General features: G+C 41.0%; 2 protein-coding genes across 13 annotated transcripts in view; both read right to left on the bottom strand.

Annotated features, from left to right (window-relative positions):
* The window catches only part of RUSC2 (RUN and SH3 domain containing 2), a 70,324-nt gene extending 55,717 nt beyond the window's left edge, over positions 1–14,607 (bottom strand). For 7 of the 8 annotated variants that reach the window (XM_077912433.1, XM_077912426.1, XM_077912434.1 and 4 more), the window contains exon 1: positions 14,300–14,605. The gene's annotated coding sequence lies outside the window, so the exon portion shown is untranslated. Of the gene's footprint in view, positions 1–14,299 lie in introns of all 8 variants that reach the window. The other variant, XM_077912435.1, reaches the window with a different exon arrangement.
* A 4,961-nt stretch (positions 14,608–19,568) lies between these two features.
* Positions 19,569–21,852, bottom strand: part of LOC144322417 (phospholipid-transporting ATPase FetA-like) — a 126,420-nt gene continuing 124,136 nt past the window's right edge. For all 5 annotated transcript variants that reach the window (XM_077912436.1, XM_077912441.1, XM_077912440.1 and 2 more), the window contains one exon: positions 19,569–19,685. In XM_077912436.1, the coding sequence (XP_077768562.1) occupies positions 19,584–19,685 (102 nt within the window). In that variant the 3' untranslated portion in view covers positions 19,569–19,583. The remainder of the gene's footprint in view (positions 19,686–21,852) is intronic.

Genomic DNA, 21,852 nt, shown 5'->3' with positions numbered 1-21,852 from the left:
CCCGGTGGCACAGCAGTTTAGCGCCGCCAGCAACCTGGGGTGTGATCCTGGGGACCCTAGATCGAGTCCCACATAGGACTCCCTGCATGAAGCCTGCTTCTCCCTCTGCCTGTTCCTCTGCCCCCCCCTCTCTCTGTGTGTCTCTATGAATAAATAAAATCTAAAAAAAAAAAAAAAAGATAACGTAGGAGGATGTGCAATCCAGTGTATCAGGGAGGGATTAGCCTTTGTTGGGACCTGGGATATTTCCTTAATTCCAACTAGTGAAGAGAGGATGGCTGTATAGATATTTGCAGATTGGTAGTAGAAAGTCAGAGAGTTCATGTTTTAGGACTTATTTTTTCTTTCTGCAGTTCATGAGTCAAGGTCATCAACTGAGAGAATGGAAGGATAAAAGGAGGGTAAGAGGTTATAAAGGTAGTGAAAGTATAAAATGTTTGTTATAAAGAGTGGAGGAACAACTTAGAAAAATATAGTAAGCTCGCTGGCCAACATAAATTGGGTGATAATGAATTTAAAGTGATAATAAATCTGCTGGGCTGTACAATTTTCTCCAGCAATGTGTAGCTATTTGAATACAGACAGAGGGAAGGTGAGGGGTTATGTTCTTTCAGGGTTAGGGTTTTACTAGACAAATATATTTTTAAGAGAATAATTGTAATGTGAATGAAGTTAAAGGGCTACCATTGAGGATACTCCAACAAATGAATGGAATACACTAAGCCATAAACCATAGAGCCTACATAGCAACATGGAAAAATGCTTATGAAATAATATTAGTTAAAAGAAAGTAGAATACGGGGCGCCTGGGTAGGCTCAGTCAGTTAAGAGGTTCCTGGGACTAAGCCTTGCATGGGGCTCCCTGCTCAGTGAGGAGTGTGTGTCTCCCTCTCCACTGCTTGTGCTCTCTCAATAAGCTCTCTCAAATGAATAAATAAAATTTTTTTTTTTAAGATTTTATTTATTTATTCAGAGAGAGAGAGAGAGAGAGGCAGAGACACAGGCAGAGGGAGAAGCAGGCATCATACAGAGAGCCTGACGTGGGACTCGACCCCGGGTCTCCAGGATCACGCCCTGGGCTGCAGGCGGCGCTAAACCGCTGCGCCACCAGGGCTGCCCAATAAATAAAATCTTAAAAAAAAAAAATTAAAAGTTAAAAAAAAAGAAACTAGAATACAAAATAATTTGTTTTAAAGATTTATTTATTTATTTATTTATTTATTTATTTATTCATGAGAGACAGAATGAGAGAGAGAGAGAGATTGAGGCAGAGACACAGGCAGAGGGAGAAGCAGGCTCCTCACAGGGAGCCTGATGCAGGACTTGATCCCGGATTCCGGGATCACGACCTGGGCGGAAGGCAGGCGCCCAACTGCTGAGCCACCCAGACGCCCCTACAAAATAATTTTAATGCTATAATTCCTAAAAAAATACATTCCTAAAAAAATTTATATATGTGTGTAAACAGAAAGGATAAGCAGATGGGATTACAGGTGATTTAAATTTATTTTATTATTTTATTTTTAAATTGTTTTAATGTATCTTATTTTTTAAAACTTCTACTTATGCTCATGTTCAGCTTGATTTATAGATCTTTTTGTAAGATCTTTATCCAGTCTACTAGTGTTAATTGACCATTCTATCTTCATTAAAACTTGTTTTATAGGGTCAAAACCAAACTCATCCTGGGGCCAGGCTAGAATTTCTGTAGATGTTTACTAAATTCATGGATCTTTGGTGAAAGCAAAAAAGCCTCAGGAGGGATCCCTGGGTGGCTCAGTGGTTTAGAGCCTGCCTTTGGTCCAGGGCACGATCCTGGAGTCCCGGGATCAAGTCCCGGGATCAAGTCCCGCGTCAGGCTCCCGGCATGGAGCCTGCTTCTCCCTCTGCCTGTGTCTCTGCCTCTCTCTCTCTCTGTGTGTGTCTATCATGAATAAATAAATAAAATCTTAAAAAAAAAACCCCTCAGGAATGTAGATTTGCTTAACAAGGTTTAAGTCAGTTCAGTTACCATAATTCATTCATTACATAAATATTTTTTGAGCTTATATTATTTGTCAGACATTGTGTGAGGTACATGAATATATGATAGAAAACAGCCTAAAGAACAGGGAGACCAGACCTTTGGTTCAGTCTGACATTCACAAAGGGCCTCAAACTTTGCCTTTATCCTTATGTACAAATGAATTTTTTAAAAAATTTTTATTTATTTATGATAGTCACAGAGAGAGAGAGAGAGAGAGAGAGAGAGAGGCAGAGACACAGGCAGAGGGAGAAGCAGGCTCCATGCACCGGGAGCCTGACGTGGGATTTGATCCCGGGTCTCCAGGATCGCGCCCTGGGCCAAAGGCAGGCGCCAAACAGCTGCGCCACCCAGGGATCCCACAAATGAATTTTTATATGTAAATTATATAAATGTAAAATTGTTTTACTGACATATAATTAACATACCATACATCTCACGTATTAAAAATGTACAATTCGGGATCCCTGGGTGGCGCAGCGGTTTGGCGCCTGTCTTTGGCCCGGGGGCGTGATCCTGGAGACCCGGGATCGAATCCTACATCGGGCTCCCTGCATGGAGCCTGCTTCTCCCTCTGCCTGTGTCTCTGCCTCTCTGTCTCTCTCTGTGTGACTATCATGAATAAATAAATAAAATCTTTAAAATAAAAATGTACAATTCAATGATTTTTAGCATATTCATAGGGTTGTGCAACCATCACCACAATCTAATTTTGTAATATTTTCATCACCTCTGAAACCATTATGTTGTACACCTGAAACTAATATATAATACAACTAATGTTGTATGTCAACTACACCTAAATTTAAAAAAACGTAGCTTTCAAGAACTGTTCAGTGGTATACTTTTACTTTATACTTGTCTTTATTTTTTAGATTCTCCATGGTGAGCATATTTATCTATAATAAGAAAAAAATACAACATATTTTTCAGAAAACATTCTTAAAAATAGACAAGATTTTGCTTCAAGTTTCAAAGGGAAAATGTCACAATACCTTTCACTTCATCTTTCTCCATAAAAAGACATTTAAGCTTAAATATTTTCTAGGTTAAAGTCTGGGCAATTAATAGCATTTCCTGAGAACTGTTCTCCACAATCCTTTAATCTTGAATGAGTGAGAGATTTATAGTCCTAATCTCCAAAGGAAGAAAATCCAGTGTGGAAATGATATGCCCCAAATAACACTCTTAGACAGTGGCACTATTTGCCTTCAATTCTTGGGTCCTCTACATGGAGCTTCCCCACCCGCACCCGCCACCCTCTAAAAAAAGCTTTTACACTTGATCAACTCTGAGAATCACTGATTAAGAGGCTGAGATTAGAGTGTGGATCTAACAGTACTCAGAGTGTGGTCGATGGACCAGTAGAATCAGCTTCATTGGGAATTTATTATTAGAAAGGTAAATACTTGGCTTCAAGCCAGACTTACTGAATCAGAATTTCAAGAGTGATCTAGGTGATTTTTATGCACACTCAAGTTTGAAAAGGACATCTAGAGGAAACTGGGCAAAGAGGCTAAGAGTACTCAAAAGGAAGGAGGTGCAGAGCTCCCCAATGTTCAGTGTATATATTTTAAAGCATATACATTATTATGAAATAGTCTAAAAAACAAAATTTTTTATATACTGGGGATCCCTGGGTGGCTGAGTGGTTTAGCGCCTGCCTTCGGCCCAGGGTGTGATCCTGGAGTCCCAGGATCAAGTCCCACATTGGGCTCTCTGCATGGAGCCTGCTTCTCCCTCTGCCTGTGTCTCTGCCTCTCTCTCTCTCTCTCTGTATCTCTCATTAATAAATAAATAAAATCTTTTTTTAAAAAAGAAGCGGAATAAAAGATATTAAATATACTATAAACAGGAAAGTATGGCTAGAAAAATTTTCCTTGGCTTTGGGCTAAAAAGGGTCAACAAGTTAGCACAGGTCTTAGATTAAGGGGCAAAAGATATCTATAATTCATTCCTAGTTTGATGCAGTCTGTTAAATTAAAGCTATCAATTTCATATAGGAATTTAGGAATCAAATGTGCCGAGCACATTCTGGTTATCCTTCTCTCAAACCATGATTGGCTATTGGTGGGTGGTCAATCGAAGATGATGGGAACTCCTATTCAACCATTTATTTGAACATGTTTCTACTTTGGAGACATGGCTTAGCAGGAGAAACATCTTTATCAGTGGCTTTCAAATTGTGCTTTACAAAGCTCTTTCAGGGGACTGAAAGAAAGGTAGATGAAGGGGATGGAGAGGAAAGGAGGGAAAGAGAGAACCAGGTTAGACTCTATTTCCCCAACTCCTTGCCTTCAACCAAAACAGCTCAGATTTTATCTTTTTGTCTCCACTTTCTTGTGGAATATTTAAACAAAGAACTCCCCTCTAAAACAAGATTGCGATTCTCTACTACAGATCTTCACAAACCAACACAAAGCCACAGCTGTCTTTTGTTCCCCAGAGATCAATGACCCTTGTTAACTATTACTACCACTTGGTTGTTTAGAAAGGACTCACGAATACATAATGAGGCAGGCCTCAGGCTTCCAGGCCTCCCTTTTCCAATCACTATCATTAGGGATGAATAAACTAATGATGTTGTAGGTTGCTGTGTTGGATCTCAAGCAAAGCACATTACAGAAATCAGCCTATAAACTGAAATAACCACTACATTATCTCAGAAGTTAACTATAGCCATAAGTAGAAAGAAAATAAAATTTTAAAGAAATAGACTAGTAGGCTAGTACAACCAAGTAAGAGACATGCTTCAAAGTAGTTACCTTAAAAGATTTAATTCATTCCAGTAGGGCTCCTATTCAAAATATTTCTAGAACTCCTGGGGTGCCTGGGTGGCTCAGTCAGTTAAGCATCCAACTCTTGATTTCAGCTCAGACCTTGATCTCAGCTCAGGGTAGTGAGTTCAAGGCCCGAGTTGGGCTCCACACTGGGTGTGGATTCTATATTAAAAAAAAAAAATTCTAGAACTCCTATAAAAATTTTAAAAAGTTAAAAAAATATGTTACGTTAAAAGAAGGGGGAGGGCGCCTGGCTGGCTCAGTCAGGAGAGATCATGTGACTTGATCTCAGGTCTTGCATTCACGCCCCATGTTGAGTGTGGAGCCCACTTAAAATAAAAATTAAAAATATATATATATAAAAATATTTCTAGAACTCCCCTTTTGGAACTGCAAAAAAACCACCAAGCCAACTCACAAAATTGTGGGATGTTATCAATCATTGTTTTAAGTCACTAAGTTCTGGGGTGGTTTGTTATATAGTAATATATAAGTGAGACAGAAAAATTTAAATTATTATGCTTTGGGGGGTATTTAAAGGAAATGATTAGTCTTATAGAAAAAACTCTAGCTATACAGAACCCGCAGAGAATAGGTTAGTTTGGATAAAAAGAGCTCAGCTGTATATATATTTTTTTAATATTATTTATTTATTTATTGGAGAGAGAGCAAGCACAAGTAGTGGGGAGAGGCAGAGGGAGAAGCAGACTCCCTGCTCAGCAGGGAGCCCAACACCAGGCTTGACCCCCGGCCCCAGATCATGACCTGAGCTGAAGGCAGGCACTTAACTGACTGAGCCACCCAAGTGCCCCAAAACCTGGCTGTATCCTTAAGTAAATGGAACACAACACTTTAAAAAACAAGGAAATAATATTTTGTAAGAGAACTCCATAATGAATGGGATCAGCAGTAGGTCCTCAACTTTCCCTTCTTGAGTTTTTGCTTTCTTTCCTTAGGGTCACCTGAACCCTATCTATTCTGAGTTTAGGAAGACTGCTATCCTTTTTTTTCTTTACCTGAGTATGGATAAAAATAACTTTCCATTTCTCCCTGAGTACACTAAATAAATATAAGCCTATATTTTATTTTTAAAAAGAGTTGTACAAGAAAAGAAAGTACAAAAGTATAAAAAACAATAAACAAGTTAAATATAGATTTTAGGTTACTAAGTTAAGCAAGTTAAGTATAGACTTTGGATCCTAAGATAACTAAAGTCTAGCCAGAAGTTGCCTGGACCTGTTTTTCTCTCTACTCAGTTATCAATCCATTGCCCTTGACTATAGGACTTCACACAAATGAAAAACAGCAGATACTTCAAAGCTTGATGTCTTATCTTCCTGGAGGAGATAAAAGACTATCCTATTAAATCAAGAATTCTAGAGAACAGAGGATTTCTTCTTGAAGTATCAAAATTAATTTTTAAGAAACTTCAGATATTTGGGGGGTGCCTGCATGGCTCAATTGGTTAAGTGTCTGCCTTTGGCTCACGTCATGATCCCAGGATCCTGGGATGGAGCTCAACATTGAGGTCTCTGCTCAACAGGGAGCCTGCTTCTCCCTCTTCCTCTGCTGTCCCCCACCCCCTTGTGCTCTCTGGCACTTTCCCCGCTCTTGAATAAGTAAATAAAGTCTTTTTTTTTTTTTTTTAATTTTTATTTATTTATGATAGTCACACACAGAGAGAGAGAGAGAGAGGCAGAGACATAGGCAGAGGGAGAAGCAGGCTCCATGTACCGGGAGCCCGACGTGGGATTCGATCCCGGGTCTCCAGGATCGCGCCCTGGGCCAAAGGCAGGCACCAAACCGCTGCGCCACCCAGGGATCCCCTAAATAAAGTCTTTAAAAAAAAAACAACAAAAAACAAAAAAACAATACCACTTTAGATATTTTGGTAAAACTCCTTTTATTTATTTTTATTTACTTATGATAGAGAGAGAGATAGGCAGAAGCATGGCAGAGAGAGAAGCAGGCTCCATGCACCGGAAGCCCGATGTGGGACTCGATCCCAGGTCTCTAGGACTGTGCCCTGGGCCAAAGGCAGGCGCCAAACTGCTGCGCCACCCAGGGATCCCTGGTAAAACTCCTTTTAAAATACACTTTTACTGGAGCACCTGGGTGGGTCAGTTGGTTAAGTGCCCGACTCTTGATTTCAGCTCAGGTCATCATCTCAGGGTCATACAGGCCTGTGTCAGAGATCACGGTAGGGTCCGCTTGCTCCTCCCCCAGCTAGCACATGTGCACGTCCGCACATGCGCGCAGGTTCTCTCTTTCTCTCACAAATGAATAAATAAAATCTTTTTTTTTTTAAGCCACATGTTTACTTTATTATTTTTTAAAATTTTTTATTCATTTATGATAGTCACAGAGAGAGAGCGAGAGAGAGAGAGAGGCAGAGAGAGAAGCAGGCTCCATGCACCGGGAGCCTGATGTGGGATTCGATCCCGGATCTCCAGGATCGCGCCCTGGGCCAAAGGCAGGCGCCAAACCGCTGCGCCACCCAGGGATCCCTCTTTTTTTTTTTAAAGGTACATTTTTACTTATACACTTTGTTTTGTATACAGTATATAGGTTATAACTTAACTTTTTATTTTTTAAAACTTTTTCTTAATGATTCACTATGAATACTGATATACTAGGCTAATATATAGTTTTGTTCTCAGTTTTGTTCTCTTTTGTTCTTTGTTCTCTGTTAAGGACTTGCATAACAAATCATCAAACATACTTCTATTCAAAAGGCAAGAAAAAGATGACATGATCTTACAAGGAAAAAAAACTCTTAGAACTAGTAAATTATCTGGCAGAGCTGCAGGATACAAAATCAACACATAAAAATCTGTTGTGTTTCTATACACCAGCAAAGAACAATATGAAAAGGAAATGAAAAAAAACAATTTCATTTACAATAACATCAAAAAGAATAAAATACCTAGGAGTAAGTTTAATCAAAGAGGTAAAAGACTTGTACAATAAAAACTATAAAAAAATTGGAGGAAAAAATGAAAGAAAACACAAATAAATAGATATCCTGTGTTCATGGATTATAAGACTTAAAACAGTAAAATGTCAGAACCTGCAATGTATGACAACATAAAGAGACATTATGCTATGTGAAATAATCTAAGTACAGAAAAGAAAACCTGATTTCACTTACATGAGGTATATACAATAGATAATTAATTAATGAAAAAGTGGAGAAAAAAAGTGGAATTATGGTTGCCACGGGCTAGGAGACAGGGAAATGGGGAGTTGCTGTTAAATAGGTATCAAGTTTCAGTCAAGTAAGATGAATAAGCTCTAGGGATCTGCTGTACAACAAAGTACCTATAGTCAACAATACATCGTTAAGTGTTCTTTCCACATTAATAAAAAAAAATCTCAATACTACCCAAAGTGATCTGCAGATTCAATGCAATCATTTTCAAAATCCTGATAGTATTTTTTGCAGAAATAGAAAAATCTATCTTAAAATTCATATGGAATCTTAAGGGATCCTGAATAGCAAAACAAGTTTTTTTTTTAGATTTTATTTATTTATTCACGAGAAACACATAGAGCAAAGACATAGGCAGAGGAAGAAGCAGACTTTCTGAGGGGGGCCTGATGCAGGACTTGATCCCAGGACCTCGGGATCATGGTCTGAGCCAAAGGAAGATGCTCGCTCAACCACTGAGACACCCAGGTATCCCACAAAACAATCTTTAAAAAGAAGAATAAAGTTGGAAGGCTCCCATTTCCTAATTGTGACACTTACTACAAAGCTATAGTAATCAAAAGAGTGTGGTATTGGCATAAATACAGACATATAAACCAATGGAATAGAATAGAGAGCCTGGAAATAAACTCCGGCATATCTGGTCAAATGATTTTTGACAAGAATGCTAGGACTAGGGCAGCTCAGTGGTTTAGCGCCGCCTTCTGCCCAGGGCGTGATCCTGGAGACCCGGGATCGAGTCCCACGTCGGGTTCCTGCATGGAGCCTGCTTGTGTCTTTGCCTTTCTCTCTCTCTCTCTCTCATGAATAAATAAATAAAATCTTAAAAAAATTTCTTAAAAAAAAAAGAATGCTAGGACTATTTGATGGGGAAAGGGCAGTCTTTTCAATAAATGGTATTGGAAAAAAAATGGTATTGGAAAAATTGATATCCACATGCAAAAGAATGAAGTTGGGCTTTTGTCTTACACTATATACAAAAATTAACTCAAAATGGATCATAGACTTAACCATAAGACATGAAACTATAAAAAACTTAGAACAAAATATAAGGGAAAAACTTTGTGACACTGAATTTGGCAATCATTTCTTATATGTTGCACCAAAAGCACAGGCAACAAAAGAAAAAACAGATAAACTGGATTTCGCCAAAATTTAAAACTTTTGTGCATCAAAGGACAATCAACAAAGTGAAAAGGCAATTCACAGAATGGGAGAATATATTTGCATATGATATATCTGATAAGGACTTCTATCCAGATTATATAAAGAACCCCCACAACTCAACAATAAAGACATGTAACCCACTTAAAAAATGGGCAAAGGATGTTAAGAGACATTTCTCTAAAGAAAATATAAAAGTAGACAATAACCCCATGAAAAGATGCTCAGCATCCCTAACCATTAAAGAAGTACAAATCAAAACCACAATGAAATACCATTTCACAACCTTTTGTTACTAAAAACAAAACAAAAACAAAAACAGAAATAACAAGTGTTGGCAAGGATGTGGAAGAACTGGAACCTTTTATATTGCTGGTGGGAATGTAAAATAGTAGAGCCTGTGGAAAACAATCTGCTGGTTCTTCAAAAAAAGTGAACATAAAATGATCATATAATTCAGCAATTCCATTTTTGGGTATATACCTAAAAGAATTACAAGCAGGGACTCGAATAGATATTTGTACACTCATGTTCATAGCAGCATTATTCACAATAGCTAAAAGGTGGAAGCAACCCAAGTGTCCATTAATAAATGAATGAATAAGTAGAATGTGGTATATATATCAATGACTATTATTCAGCCTTAAAAAGGAAGGAAATTCAGATACGAGCTGCAAAATGGATGAACCCCGAAGACATTATGGTAAAAGAAATAAACTAGTCACAGAAATATAATATGGTTTAACTTATATGAAGTATCTAGAATAGTCAAATTCATAAAAAAAGAAAGCAGAATGTTGTCAGAGGCTCTGGGGAAAAGAGTATGGGGTTTCAGTTTGAGAAGATGAAAAATTTTATATATAGATGGATAGTGGTGATGGATGGATAACAGTGTGAATATACTTAATGCCACTGAACTGTACACTCGGAGTGGTTAAAATTTCTCCAAAGAAGATATACAGATAGCCAACAGACACGTGAAAAGATGCTCAACATCACTCATCAGGGAAATGCAAACAAAACCACAATGAGATATCACCTCACACCTGTCAGAATGGCTAAAATCAAAACACAAGAAACAACAAGCATTGGTAAGGATGTGGAAAAAAGGAACCCTCTTGCACTGTTGATGGGAATGCAAACTGGTGCAGCCACTATGGAAAACAGTATGGGGTTTCCTCAAAAAATTAAAATTAGAACTACCCCATGATCCAGTAATTGTACTACTCGGTATTTATCCAAAAAATACAAAAACATTAATTTCATGGGATACATGCATTCTTAAGTTTTTTATTTTTATTTTTTAAAAATTTATTTACTTATTTCAGAGAGAGAGGGAGAGCACTCATATGCACAAGCATGAGCAGGGGGAGGGGCAGAGGGAGAAGCAGATTCACAGCTGAGCAGGGAGCCCAATGTGGGGCTCGATCCCAGGACCCTAGATCATGACCTAAGCCAAAGGCAGATGCCCAACCTACTGAGCCACTCAGGTACTCCCATTCCTATGTTTATTGCAGCATTATTTACAGTAGCCAAACTATGGAAGCAGCCTAAGTCCATCAAGAGATGAATGGACAAAGAAGATGTGAGATATATATATATATATATATATATATATATATATATTTATATATATATATATAAAACGGAATATTATTCAGTTATAAAAAAGAATGAGATCTTACCATTTGCAACAACATGGATAGAACTAGAGAGCATAGTGCTAAGCAAAATAAGTCAGTCAGAGAAAGACAAATACCATAAGATCTTAATCATATGTGGAAGTTAAGAAATGAAACAAATGAACAAATGAAAAAAAAGAGACAACCATGAAACAGACTTTTTTAAGAGACCGGAGTGGGGGAGGGGCAGACGGTGAGGAAGAGAGAATAGTAAGCAGGCACTATGCCCCCAGTACAGAGCCTGACATGGAGCTCCATCTCACAACCCTGAGATCATGACCTGAGCCCAAATTATGCTGGACACTTAACTGACTGAGCTACCCAGGAGCCCTGAGACTCTTAACTATAGAGAACAAACTGATGGTTACCAGAGAGGAGGTGGGAAAGGGAATGGGGGGATAAGGGATGGAAATTCAAAAGTATAGTTATTATGATGAAAAAAAAGGATTAAAAAAAAGAATAGTTAAAATGGTAAATTTTATGTTGTGTGTGTGTATATATATATAATATATATAATAATAATAAATAATTAAAAAAAAAGAGTTAATGCAGTAGGAGAGGTTCTGCTACAAGTTACACTTTTTTGTTAGAAATCTACCCCCTATCCCACTCTCATCTCCACTCCTAGCTATCTCTCTCAGAGCCATGTTGACATCTGGCCACTCAAAATAATATGGTCATTTTACATGACAGACTCATTTGACAAGTACTATAATATTATATGCCAGTGTCCGAGTAGGTGTTTTTCAGGTAACCCAAACATTGATCAATCATACTATCTCTATAGAGCCTGTCCTTACCTAACGTGTCATGAACCATCCCAGTCAAGTGACTTTTAATAGAGTGCTCAGTCATTGTGTATGAGTAACAGAAGGGTGAGTTATTGTCCTAAGTTTGCAGAGAGAAAATTAGAACACATAAGCCTCCCCATGAACTAGGGTTGCCAGATTTAGCAAACAAAAATACAGGACACTTTATTGTTTACCTGAAATTCAAATTTAACTTGGCATCTTGTATTTTATCTGGCAACACTCTGAAGTATTGTAAGTTGAAGAGAAAATAAATTAAAAAATCCAGAGTGTTCTGGGCTGAGGTCTTACTTAATAGGGAGCCTAGACAGATGAAAGTAAAAAAGCTCCTTAAAAATGTATTGGTTTCGGGCAGCCTGGGTGGCTCAGTGGTTTGGCGCCGCCTTGAGCCCTGGGCGTGATCCTGGAGACCCAGGATGGAGTCCCATGTCAGGCTCCCTGCATGGAGCCTGCTTCTTCCTCTGCCTGTGTCTCTGCTTTTCTCTCTCTCTCTCTCTCTCTGTCTCTCATGAATAAATAAATAAAATCTTAAAAAAAATGTATTGGTTTTACCTTCCCCACCAAAAAAGGTATTGGTCTCCAGATGCAATGCCCATGTGGACTCCAGTTTGGGAGCCCCTCCCTGCTTTGGGTTTCTATGGTCCAAGACTTACTTTATAAAGGCAGATCAGAGAGTGGGAAAAAAGAGAAAATGGAGAAGGATAAATCAAAGCTAGAAATGGGTGAGGACATACTCAGCTTCTTGTTAGGCCAGGCCTCAAAAAAGAACTTTCAACACTTAAAACAATCAGAGGAAATCAGATTTTGACCTGGCTCAAAGTGGAAGAGAAACAAAGGTGGTAAGCGTAAGCAAAAGGAGGAGCATAGGTAACAATATAGGGATAGTGGTGGGATCTCTCTTCCTTCCCCAAAGCTGTATCACTGCCTCCTAGAAACTCCAATAATTATTTGTACTTACTAATACTTTGAGCCCCAGTTACAATAATGCCACTACTGGTCAGGCAACTACTTTCAGCTTATCAACTCCTACAGCTTCCCAGCCATTTTTTCATCACTCTGCAGTGTCATCTACTTCCCCTACAGAACCTGGGCCAAAACTGAGGTCTCTGAACCCTGTCTCACCTTCAGGAATCTGAATCTGTTCAGGTTATCCTCCTAAGAATCAACAAAAACAAGTTTCAGGCTGTTCTTTGAGAATTCCATCTTTAAAAGGCTCACATTCTCATATATTACTGATACTGTTCACATAGTGGTAATCCCTGTCTGACTCAGGTCTACTGAGAGGCCATAAATGGCCCCATATGGCCTGATCATACTACAGTAGTATTTAGGAATATTTGATCTTAATCATATTAGGCCTGCCTGGGATGTCTACCACTCCAATCTCTCAGGGGCGACGGTGGGGGTATCCAGGAGCTAAAGGGCAAAAATCAATGAGGGATTTTATTCCTCAACCTGTCCTGAAGCACCAGCTGACAGGCTACACTGAGTCAGCTTTAAAGGCTGTGGCTGACCTCCAGAATATTTCCCCACAGGGAGTAGTTAGTCTCTAGGACAAGAGTAGCAGGTCGCTTGGGCAAAAGCTCTTTCAAGATTATCTGGGCAGCCTCTAAGGCACTTACCAGTAAGAATTTCTGCAGTACCCAGCTCTGACTTTTTTTCAGTACACAGAAGGTTAGTGGAAAACATCTGATACATAGAAGGTCCTACCTGATTAAATTAGATTCATGAATTGAAAGACTGAGTATATTCAGTTTTAGGCTCCTGATATGAGTAGCGCAAATAACCCTCCAGATGCTCTTCCCTTTTCCCCTCTTCATGTGCCTAGAGACACCTTTCCCACCAAAGCACTCTGCCTTGTACCTTCTGCATTGGGCTCCTTCATTCATTTATCCACCCATCAAATATTAACTGAGTGCAAACGTGTGTCAGGCACAGTGTTGGGGAGCTGGGGTACAAACGAATAGAGTGTGGTCTTTGCCTCCAGGACAGCTCCCTGCTGTCTGCTGGGCCAGCCTGGCAGTCCCCAGCCAGCCCTGGGCGCGGGATCACCATGCCCTTCGAAGCTGGTAAATGCAGTGGCGGCGGGACTTGTCGGGCAAAATGTCAGGCGTTTTCCGAAGGTGAGAGTGAGAGATCTAGCCTGGCTCAGGCGGATACCCGCTAGGGAGGTCAAAGGGGCGGGGGGGCACAGAGGGCCCGGCTGGCACTGGCTGCAAGGAGGCCCCCCATCCCGTCAACAGTCCTGGGGCTCGGTGCTCGGCGCCTGCGCTCCCCCCCAGGGCTGCCACAGGAGATGTGGGTACAACGATGACGGGGGAGTCAGCTGAGGGTGCCACCGAAGGGGCAGTTTGAGGAGACGGTTGGGGTGGATCTGGGGTGACGCCCAAAGGAATATTTGGTCCTTGGTGCTTGAGGGTTCAGCGGATGGTAGAGCAGAAGGGTCAGGAGGAGGGCAGGTCTGGTCGGTCCGGAGGGTGGGAGCGGACCCGGAGGGTGCGGATGAAGGGCCAGCGCGCAGGGTGAGGGGAAGGGCGGGGACGCACCCAGGGCTTTCTCCTAAGGGATCACTTGGAACGTGAGGGCAACGGGTCTTCCGGACCCCGCCAACCCCAAAGAGGCGTCCCTACCTCGTTTCTCGCCTCAGCGTGATCCTAAGGTGCCGGCGGTGAGGGTGTTGGCGGCGGCGGCGGGGCGGCGGCGGCGTCTCGCGCCCTCCTGGGGTCGCGCAGCAGCCGGGACAGGCCGGCGTCCCCCTCCTCTCCAGCCGGGGTGGTAATGTCCAGTCCCCCCTGCAGCCGCGGCACCGATGGTCCGATCTGGGTTGCCCTCATGCCGCCCCCGCGGACGGCGCGTTGGTTCGGTCCTCCGGGCCGGCGGTGCTCGCCCACCTCCCCCGCTTCTTGCGGCGATGGGCGCAGCGAGTCACGCGCAGTGCTTTCCCGCGAGGGGAGCGGCGAGGCTTCGGCCGCGGCCCCGCCCTCCGCGGCCCCGCCCCCGCCTCGCCCCGCCCCCCCGCGGGGTGGGGCGCCGCCTGCGCCGCTCGGGTGCCCGGGAACCCCGTGGACCGTGGGCGCGGGGCTAATAGCTTCGCAGTTGGGTGTGTTTGCACACCCACCTTCGCCCGAAGCAGCAGTTCTCAACCCTGGCACTCCAGCACAACCTCTTCGGGAGAGCAGAAACTCCCAATAGAGCAGTAAAACCAAGGCCTGACCTCAGCCGAGAAGGTCTCCGTCAGGATCACTGGGATGGGAGTGTAGTGGTCGTTGGGTGGCGCCCAAGCTTTGATGTTTTTAAAAGTACCCCGTGTAATCGCCAGGGTTAAGAAGCCCTGGTAAAACCTGGAACTGACAAAGACACTCTCCTTGGACCAAAACTTGAGTCAGGCTCCTCTGCTGGACTAGGCCTGACCTTGGGCTTCCCTGTAGAATCCAGTTTGAGCAAGAATCCTGCTAAGTCAGTCTGGTGAGAATCCCCCACCCAATTTGGTATCTGATCACCTTCCATATCTTACCACCCTGGCCTTTAGCAAGAATTCTGAGACCTTCCTAGCATTGCTATCCGTGGTATGAATGTTTTGTGTGTCTCAGAAATTCACACACTGAAATACCTCCAGAGGTGATGGTGCTAGGAAGCAGGGCCTTTGAGAAGTGATAAATCTCTTGAGGCACATGAATTGGACTAGTGCTCTTAGGGAAGACATCTCTCAGAAGTCCCTAGCCCAATCCACATCTGGAGAAGGGAGCCTCACCATGCTGGCACTCTGATCTGGGATTCCTAGCCTCCAGAACTGTGAGAAATAAATTTCTGTTGTTTATAAGCTACAGAATCATATTATAGCTGTCTGCAAAGACCAAAGACTAATTTTGTATCCGCTGACCCCTACTCTGCCCCTTGGCTATAAAATGCCCACTGTGCTTTTTGGTGTTTGAGTTGAGCTCAGCCTCCCCTACTGCAAGATTCCATTGCAATGGGTCCCATACCTATTGTGATGCTCCTTAAGGTCTGCCTTACCATCTTTAACAAGTGTCAAGAAATTTTTTTTTTTTCTTTAAGAGAACTCATGCTCTTCTGCTTCTCATGGCAGGCAGGATGTATGTGGGACTTTGAGGATCTGTTGTCTCCTTCTTCCAGCCAAAATGGGGGGAGGGCAGGCAGTCATTCAGCAAATAATTAGCTCACTTGGTTCCATGCTCAGTGAAAGAGTTAGAGACTGAGATCCTACCACTCACATAGTTTTGGGTCAAAGTCAAAATGTTATACTGTGTAATGCATCCTCAGGTTTCACAGAAGTTTTGAAGAATGAGTAGGAGATAAAAGGTGTGGGGAAATCAGCGCGTGCAAAAGAACAGAGTAGCAAAATAACTGATATGATTGAAGTGTGGGATACAATGGAGAGAGCACAGCAGAAATGGTCAGGTGTGTGTTGAAGAACCTCCTATGACATACTAAAGAGTTATGGGTCATCCTGTAAGCAGTGGAGAGACACTGAGGGGCTTTACGCAGTCAGAGGAATGACAAGTCAAATTTGAATTTTAGAAATAAAATTCTGAGGGGGACGTGGAGAGGGCTAGGACTGCTAGTAGGGAGACCAGTCAAAAGCTGTATGCTTGTATAGTTAAGTGGTCCAGGAGAGGGACTTAACCCAAACTAGGCCAATTGAATCCCTTCCCTGAGAATTTGGAATTGGGGCAGAGCTATACCCTTACTCATGGTTGGACTTACAATGGAAATTTGAGAGCCGTGACCATCTTTTACTTTCCAAATGGCCTAAGTAGCAAAGAAAAAACCAGTTTGCTGAGAACGATCAATCTGTTGCAAAGAGAGGAGCCAAGTCTAGATACAAAGAGACTACTCCTCAGGTTCTTGGGTGATCTTCTAGCAGTGGGTTCCACTTCTGAGGTTCAGCTTGATTCCTGCCTTGGGTTCATGGCACATCTTTCTATCCTTTCATATAGTCTCATTTTTGTCTTCAGGAAGCATAGGTTACCCCTGTTATTTGTGTTAAGGGATACTTTTTAACAAGGTAAAATCATGAGTCTTATACAAAAGAAACAAAAACAAAAAAAGCCCACATATTAAATTCACTAATTAGTGAGGAAGCCAGTAAGATACTAAAACTGATTCAGATGAGGATTTGACTTTTGTAAATGTGTATTTTCTACCAGACAAAATTGATTTGCATCATCAGGAAAAGGAATCATTTGCATTGTCATGGGCAGAAACATTTTGCATCATTACCAGTACTGAAACAGATTTGCACTTTAGAAATCTCACTCTAGTAGGAGTGTGGATATTGAATTAGAGGAAGGTAAAGAGACCAATTAGAAGATTCTGTGGTAATTATGATGAGAAGTGAGAAGGTCTAAATTAGAGCAGTAGCCGAGGGGTTAGAAAAGAGGTAGATTTAGGATACAGAATCAATAGGTCTTAACGGTTAATTAAATGTGTTGTTGGAGGCAGGGGGCAAAATAGAGCAAATAGAGCAAATGACTAGGATGACTCCCAGAGTATTCCAGGGCTGAATCTTCTCAAAAACTCTGAACATATCTTAAAATATTTGGGGCTAGAATTTCAGGAAAATGTTGGGGCTAAGAGTTGCTCCCTTGTTTCTCTCTTTCTGAAGATGGTAAATAAGGTTATTTCCTCTTCAAATTCTTAAAGAAAAAGGTGCAGGGTGAGCCAGTTGATCCTGTGACATTTCCCCATTCCTAAGAGGCTATAAATGAAGAAAGAGTGTAAACCTGGCCTGTGTAAACTGGAATTGTCTCTGTGATTCTGCTATTAGCAGCTATTCAATCTAGTTCAAGGAAAAAGATGACCTTACTGAACCCAACTTACTGAGCCCTCATGTGAAAGAGTGCCTAGTCTCTCTTTGGACATCTGCTTCATTCTTCTAATACAGGCTGGGTTTTTTGGCTCACTTACCTTTATAAAGCAAATCATGGCCACTTTAAAATGGAGGTCCCACTTCCTGAAACTCTATGACCTTTCAACTACTGTCCTCATCACTGACCTAGTTTATTGGAGTTATAATTCTAATTTCTAGAGAGACAGAAGCTATAGTGAGTTATATATCCATTCTTGGCCAAGTGTGGCTAGGGGTAGTAGAGTCAACTGGCATCAAACGTGACCATCTAAATTCACCCCCTCCCCATCAGGAGCTGTATGGGAAGGGTCAGTAATCCATGAATTTAGTACCCTAATTATCTGAGAAGAAGCCATTTCGAAAATCCATAGGATCATTTGATAAACCAGTGCTTGCATCTTTGGTAGTCAATCCATGAAATTCTTTGATTCTACCTTCAAATATATCCTCTATTCATCCACTTATTTCTCTGCTATTCTAAGACACCACCATGCCATACTTGGACAACTTTAATTGCTTCCTAGTTTTCCTGATGTCACTTTTGCACCTCTATGGTCCATAGTATAGCCTGAGCAATCTTTCAAACTGCCTTTAAAGCCCTCCACTGTTTTCCATCATATCTATCTAACTGCTCTACTCTCTGCTCACCATGTTTTGTCTACATTGGCTTCTTTTTCATTCACACAAAGCTCCTATCTGAGGGACTTTTAACTAGCTTTTTATTCTGCCTATAAGGCCTTTCCATCAGGTTTTTGCAGGGCTAGGTACTTCTAGTCATTTAGGTCTCATCTCACATGCTACTTTCCTCACAGAAAGGACTTTTGTGACTACTAAAGTAGCGCCCCCTTCCTCTTCAAAGTCCCTCACCGTTAAAGTATCTTCATAGCACTTATTATCTGAATGATCTTGTTTACTTTGTTATTGTCTCTCTTACTGAATGTAAGATACATGATGAAACCTTTTTGGCTTTCCTTTCTTTCCTTTCTTTCTTTCCTTTCTCTCCTTCCTTCCTTTCCTTTCTTTCTTTCTTTCCTTTCTTTCCTTTTTCTCTTTCTTTCTTTTCTTTTCTTTTCTTTTCTTTTCTTCTCTTCTCTTCTCTTCTCTTCTTTCTCTTCTCTTTTTCTTTTCTCTTCTCTTCTTTTCTTTTCTTTTCTTTTCTCTTTTCTTTTCTTTTCTTTTCTTTTCTTTTCTTTTCTTTTCTTTTCTTTTCTTTTCTTTTCTTTCTTTTCTTTTCTTTTCTTTCTTCCTTAAGATTTAAGCCCAAGGTGGGACTCCATCTCAGGTCTCCAGGATCAGGCCATGGGCTGAAGGCAGTGCTAAACCACTGAGCCACCCGGGCTGCCCCCTTTTTGGCTTTCACTGTATCTCCACATCTACAACAGTGCCTATATCATGGTGGATGCTCAATAAATATTTGTTGTATGTATAGATGAATGTGATGAAGGGAGGGAGTAAGGGAGAGAGAGAAAGAGAGAGAGAAACTGGAACCTTGAAAGAATGGGATTTGTGGGATGACTATAAAACCGTTTTATTTTGTCTTCCACTCTTTAAACCCATTCTATGAGACTGCATACTTTGAATTTTCTGGTCATTTTTAGGTAGCAACCAGTATTAATCAATTTATTTTACCTTAATAATTAAAATAGCCAGACCATGAAATAGTTTTTTAAATTTCAAACTTTAAAAATTACGGTTTTTCCTATCTCTGAGCTTGGCCCTACTATAGGTGCCCATGTTAGGTGGGAAAAGGGAGTGAGGCTTAGTAGATGTCTATCTCTTCTCCCTTACCCCACTTCTTCAGAGTTTGAGCAGGGTGGAGGGAGAAGAGATAAGGAAGGTTCCTACTTGTCTAATGCTACCACAAACTAGTTTTAGTGGTTGACAAGTATCTAAAAAGCGGACTCTTTCTCAAGGAGCCCTTTTGTAGGTTCTTCAGAGATTCCTTCTCTGTTGGCGGAGATATTTCTCCTATATTCTAATCACTTTAATGTAGGTGAATTCAGTTCTAATTGGTCACTTACAGCTCCTTTAGAAATCTCTAAGAATCAGCGGTGCCTGGGTGGCTCAGTCAGTTGCACATCAGATTCTTGGTAGTCTACTTCTCTCCCTCTGCCTGTCCCCTCTGCTTGTGAGCACTCGCTCTCTCTCTAAAATAAATACATGAATCTTTAAAAAAAATTCTAAGAATTAAAAAAAATCAACTTTATTGAAGTATAATCTATATACAATAAAATTCACAGATATTAAATGTACAGTTTGATGAGTTTTGACAAATACATGTACCCATTTAAACACTTCCAAAATCAAGATATAGAAAATTCACCTCATGCCCCTTTACAGTCAATCACACCCTCAGGCAACCTTTAATCTAATCAGAAATCTCTAAGCATTTGATAGCAGATCTATTGCTTTTTTCTGCTGAGATCTCTTCAACTTTTCAGATGGTCTCTCTAACAGAATAAAGAAACCCTAACTAGGTCTGTTACATGGCCCATATGTGGTCTATGGGGAGTTCCCATTAATCCCTTTGTCCTGAAAAACAGTGGGAGTGTGGGCCAATCTCACCATAGCCACCTCTTCTATCTGGCCATAAAACAGATAGCTAATTGTTCTCCTGCTTTTTAGATTTTCCAGGTACGAGTTAGGTATGAGTTCTCTATATCCCCCAAACACATTTATTATATCAGTCTCTCCAAATAATATCCTTAAAACCCTCACAACTTGAACTGAGCTGCGGGTGGGACTCAAAACCCACTAGCAATTCTCTCTAAAGATCCCTTATGAATGTCTGAATTTTTGGCTCTTTTCTCAAAGTGGGTGAGGTGATTAAAAGTTGCATACTTGTTTTTCACATTCCCCTTTTTCAAGTCTTGCATGGTCATCTCACCCCTCAGTTTGGAATGTGGCATGTTCTCCTCTGCACAGATAGAGACTCCTATATCCTAAGATACATTTAAACCACCAGTAGAGGATGCTGATTGTTCAGGAGCTTTGGCAGATTCAAACTATTTTCAAACTATTTTCTTTTCTTTTTTTTTTTAATTTTTATTTATTTATGATAGTCACAGAGAGAGAGAGGCAGAGACATAGGCAGAGGGAGAAGCAGGCTCCATGCACCGAGAGCCCAACGTGGGGTTCCATCCCGGGTCTCCAGGATCGCGCCCTGGGCCAAAGGCAGGCGCCAAACCGCTGCGCCACCCAGGGATCCCTCTTTTCTTTTTTTTAAAAAAATATTTTATTTATTTATTTATTTATTATTTATTTATTTATTTATTTATTTATTTATTTGAAAGGGAGAGAGTGAGTGGGAGAGAGGAGTTGGGGTGGGGGATGCAGAGGGAGAAGCAGACTCCCTGCCAAGCAGGGAGCCTGACTCAGAGTTCGATCCTGGGACTTCATTGTGACCTGAGCTGAAGGCAGATGCTCAACCGACTGACCCACACAGGTGCCCCTCCAAACTATTCTCTTACAAATGGCTTATAAGGGAGACCATGAGTGACCATATTTCATAAAAAGAGACCCCTAAAGTATAACTGAATACTAGATATCAAAGGATAAGATTCGTTTTGAAAGGACAGGGTAAGAGGCAAGTTTAGGACAAATGCAAGGTAGTAGATTTTATTAATTTACTATTTTCCTGAAAAACATTAAAAATCTAAATGTGAGTAGTGAATACAATAATGAAACAAAGTTCTTGTCCTTAAGGAGATGATCATGGTCTAGTAGAGAAGATGGAGAAGTAAACCACAACTAAAATAGGCATCTGAGTAATAATACATTCAAATCTTGGGAACTAAAAATAAGAAAAATGTACAAGGTGGTCCATACAAGGAAGGTCTGGAGCAAGGAAGAAGCACCCAACTCAGCATAGGAGGTTGGGTGTCAGTGAAGGCCCCTGGGGAAGTGACCAAAGCTGAGAATGAAGAGCAGTTAGAATTCACTAGACAAAGGAGGGAAGTTTATTCTAAGAGGAGAGAATACAAAGAGACAAAGCATAGAGGCTTCTGAAGACAATGAAATCTTTGAAGAATTACAAATAGTTTGGGCAGAAATGAGATCATATGGAGCAGAAAGTGATGATGAAGCTGGAGAGGTAGGCAGCATAGAGGTAGGAAAGCTATGATGAGTCATTAAAGGATTTTAAATTGGCAAATGACACGATCTGATTTGTATTTTGAAAGGTCATTCTCTGTGGTATGGATAATGGATTGGAAAGAAACAGTCCGAGGCAGGAGACCAGAGAGGCAGATGTTGCCATAATCTAGACAAAAAATGATGAAAGCAGTGGGACTGGGGACGAGTAGTAAGGGATTT

The sequence above is a fragment of the Canis aureus genome, chromosome 10 (genome assembly GCF_053574225.1).
Source record: "Canis aureus isolate CA01 chromosome 10, VMU_Caureus_v.1.0, whole genome shotgun sequence".
Lineage (NCBI taxonomy): Eukaryota > Metazoa > Chordata > Mammalia > Carnivora > Canidae > Canis > Canis aureus.
The sequence above is the reverse complement of the archived record's forward strand: the minus strand, read 5'-3'. Positions and strand labels throughout refer to the sequence as shown.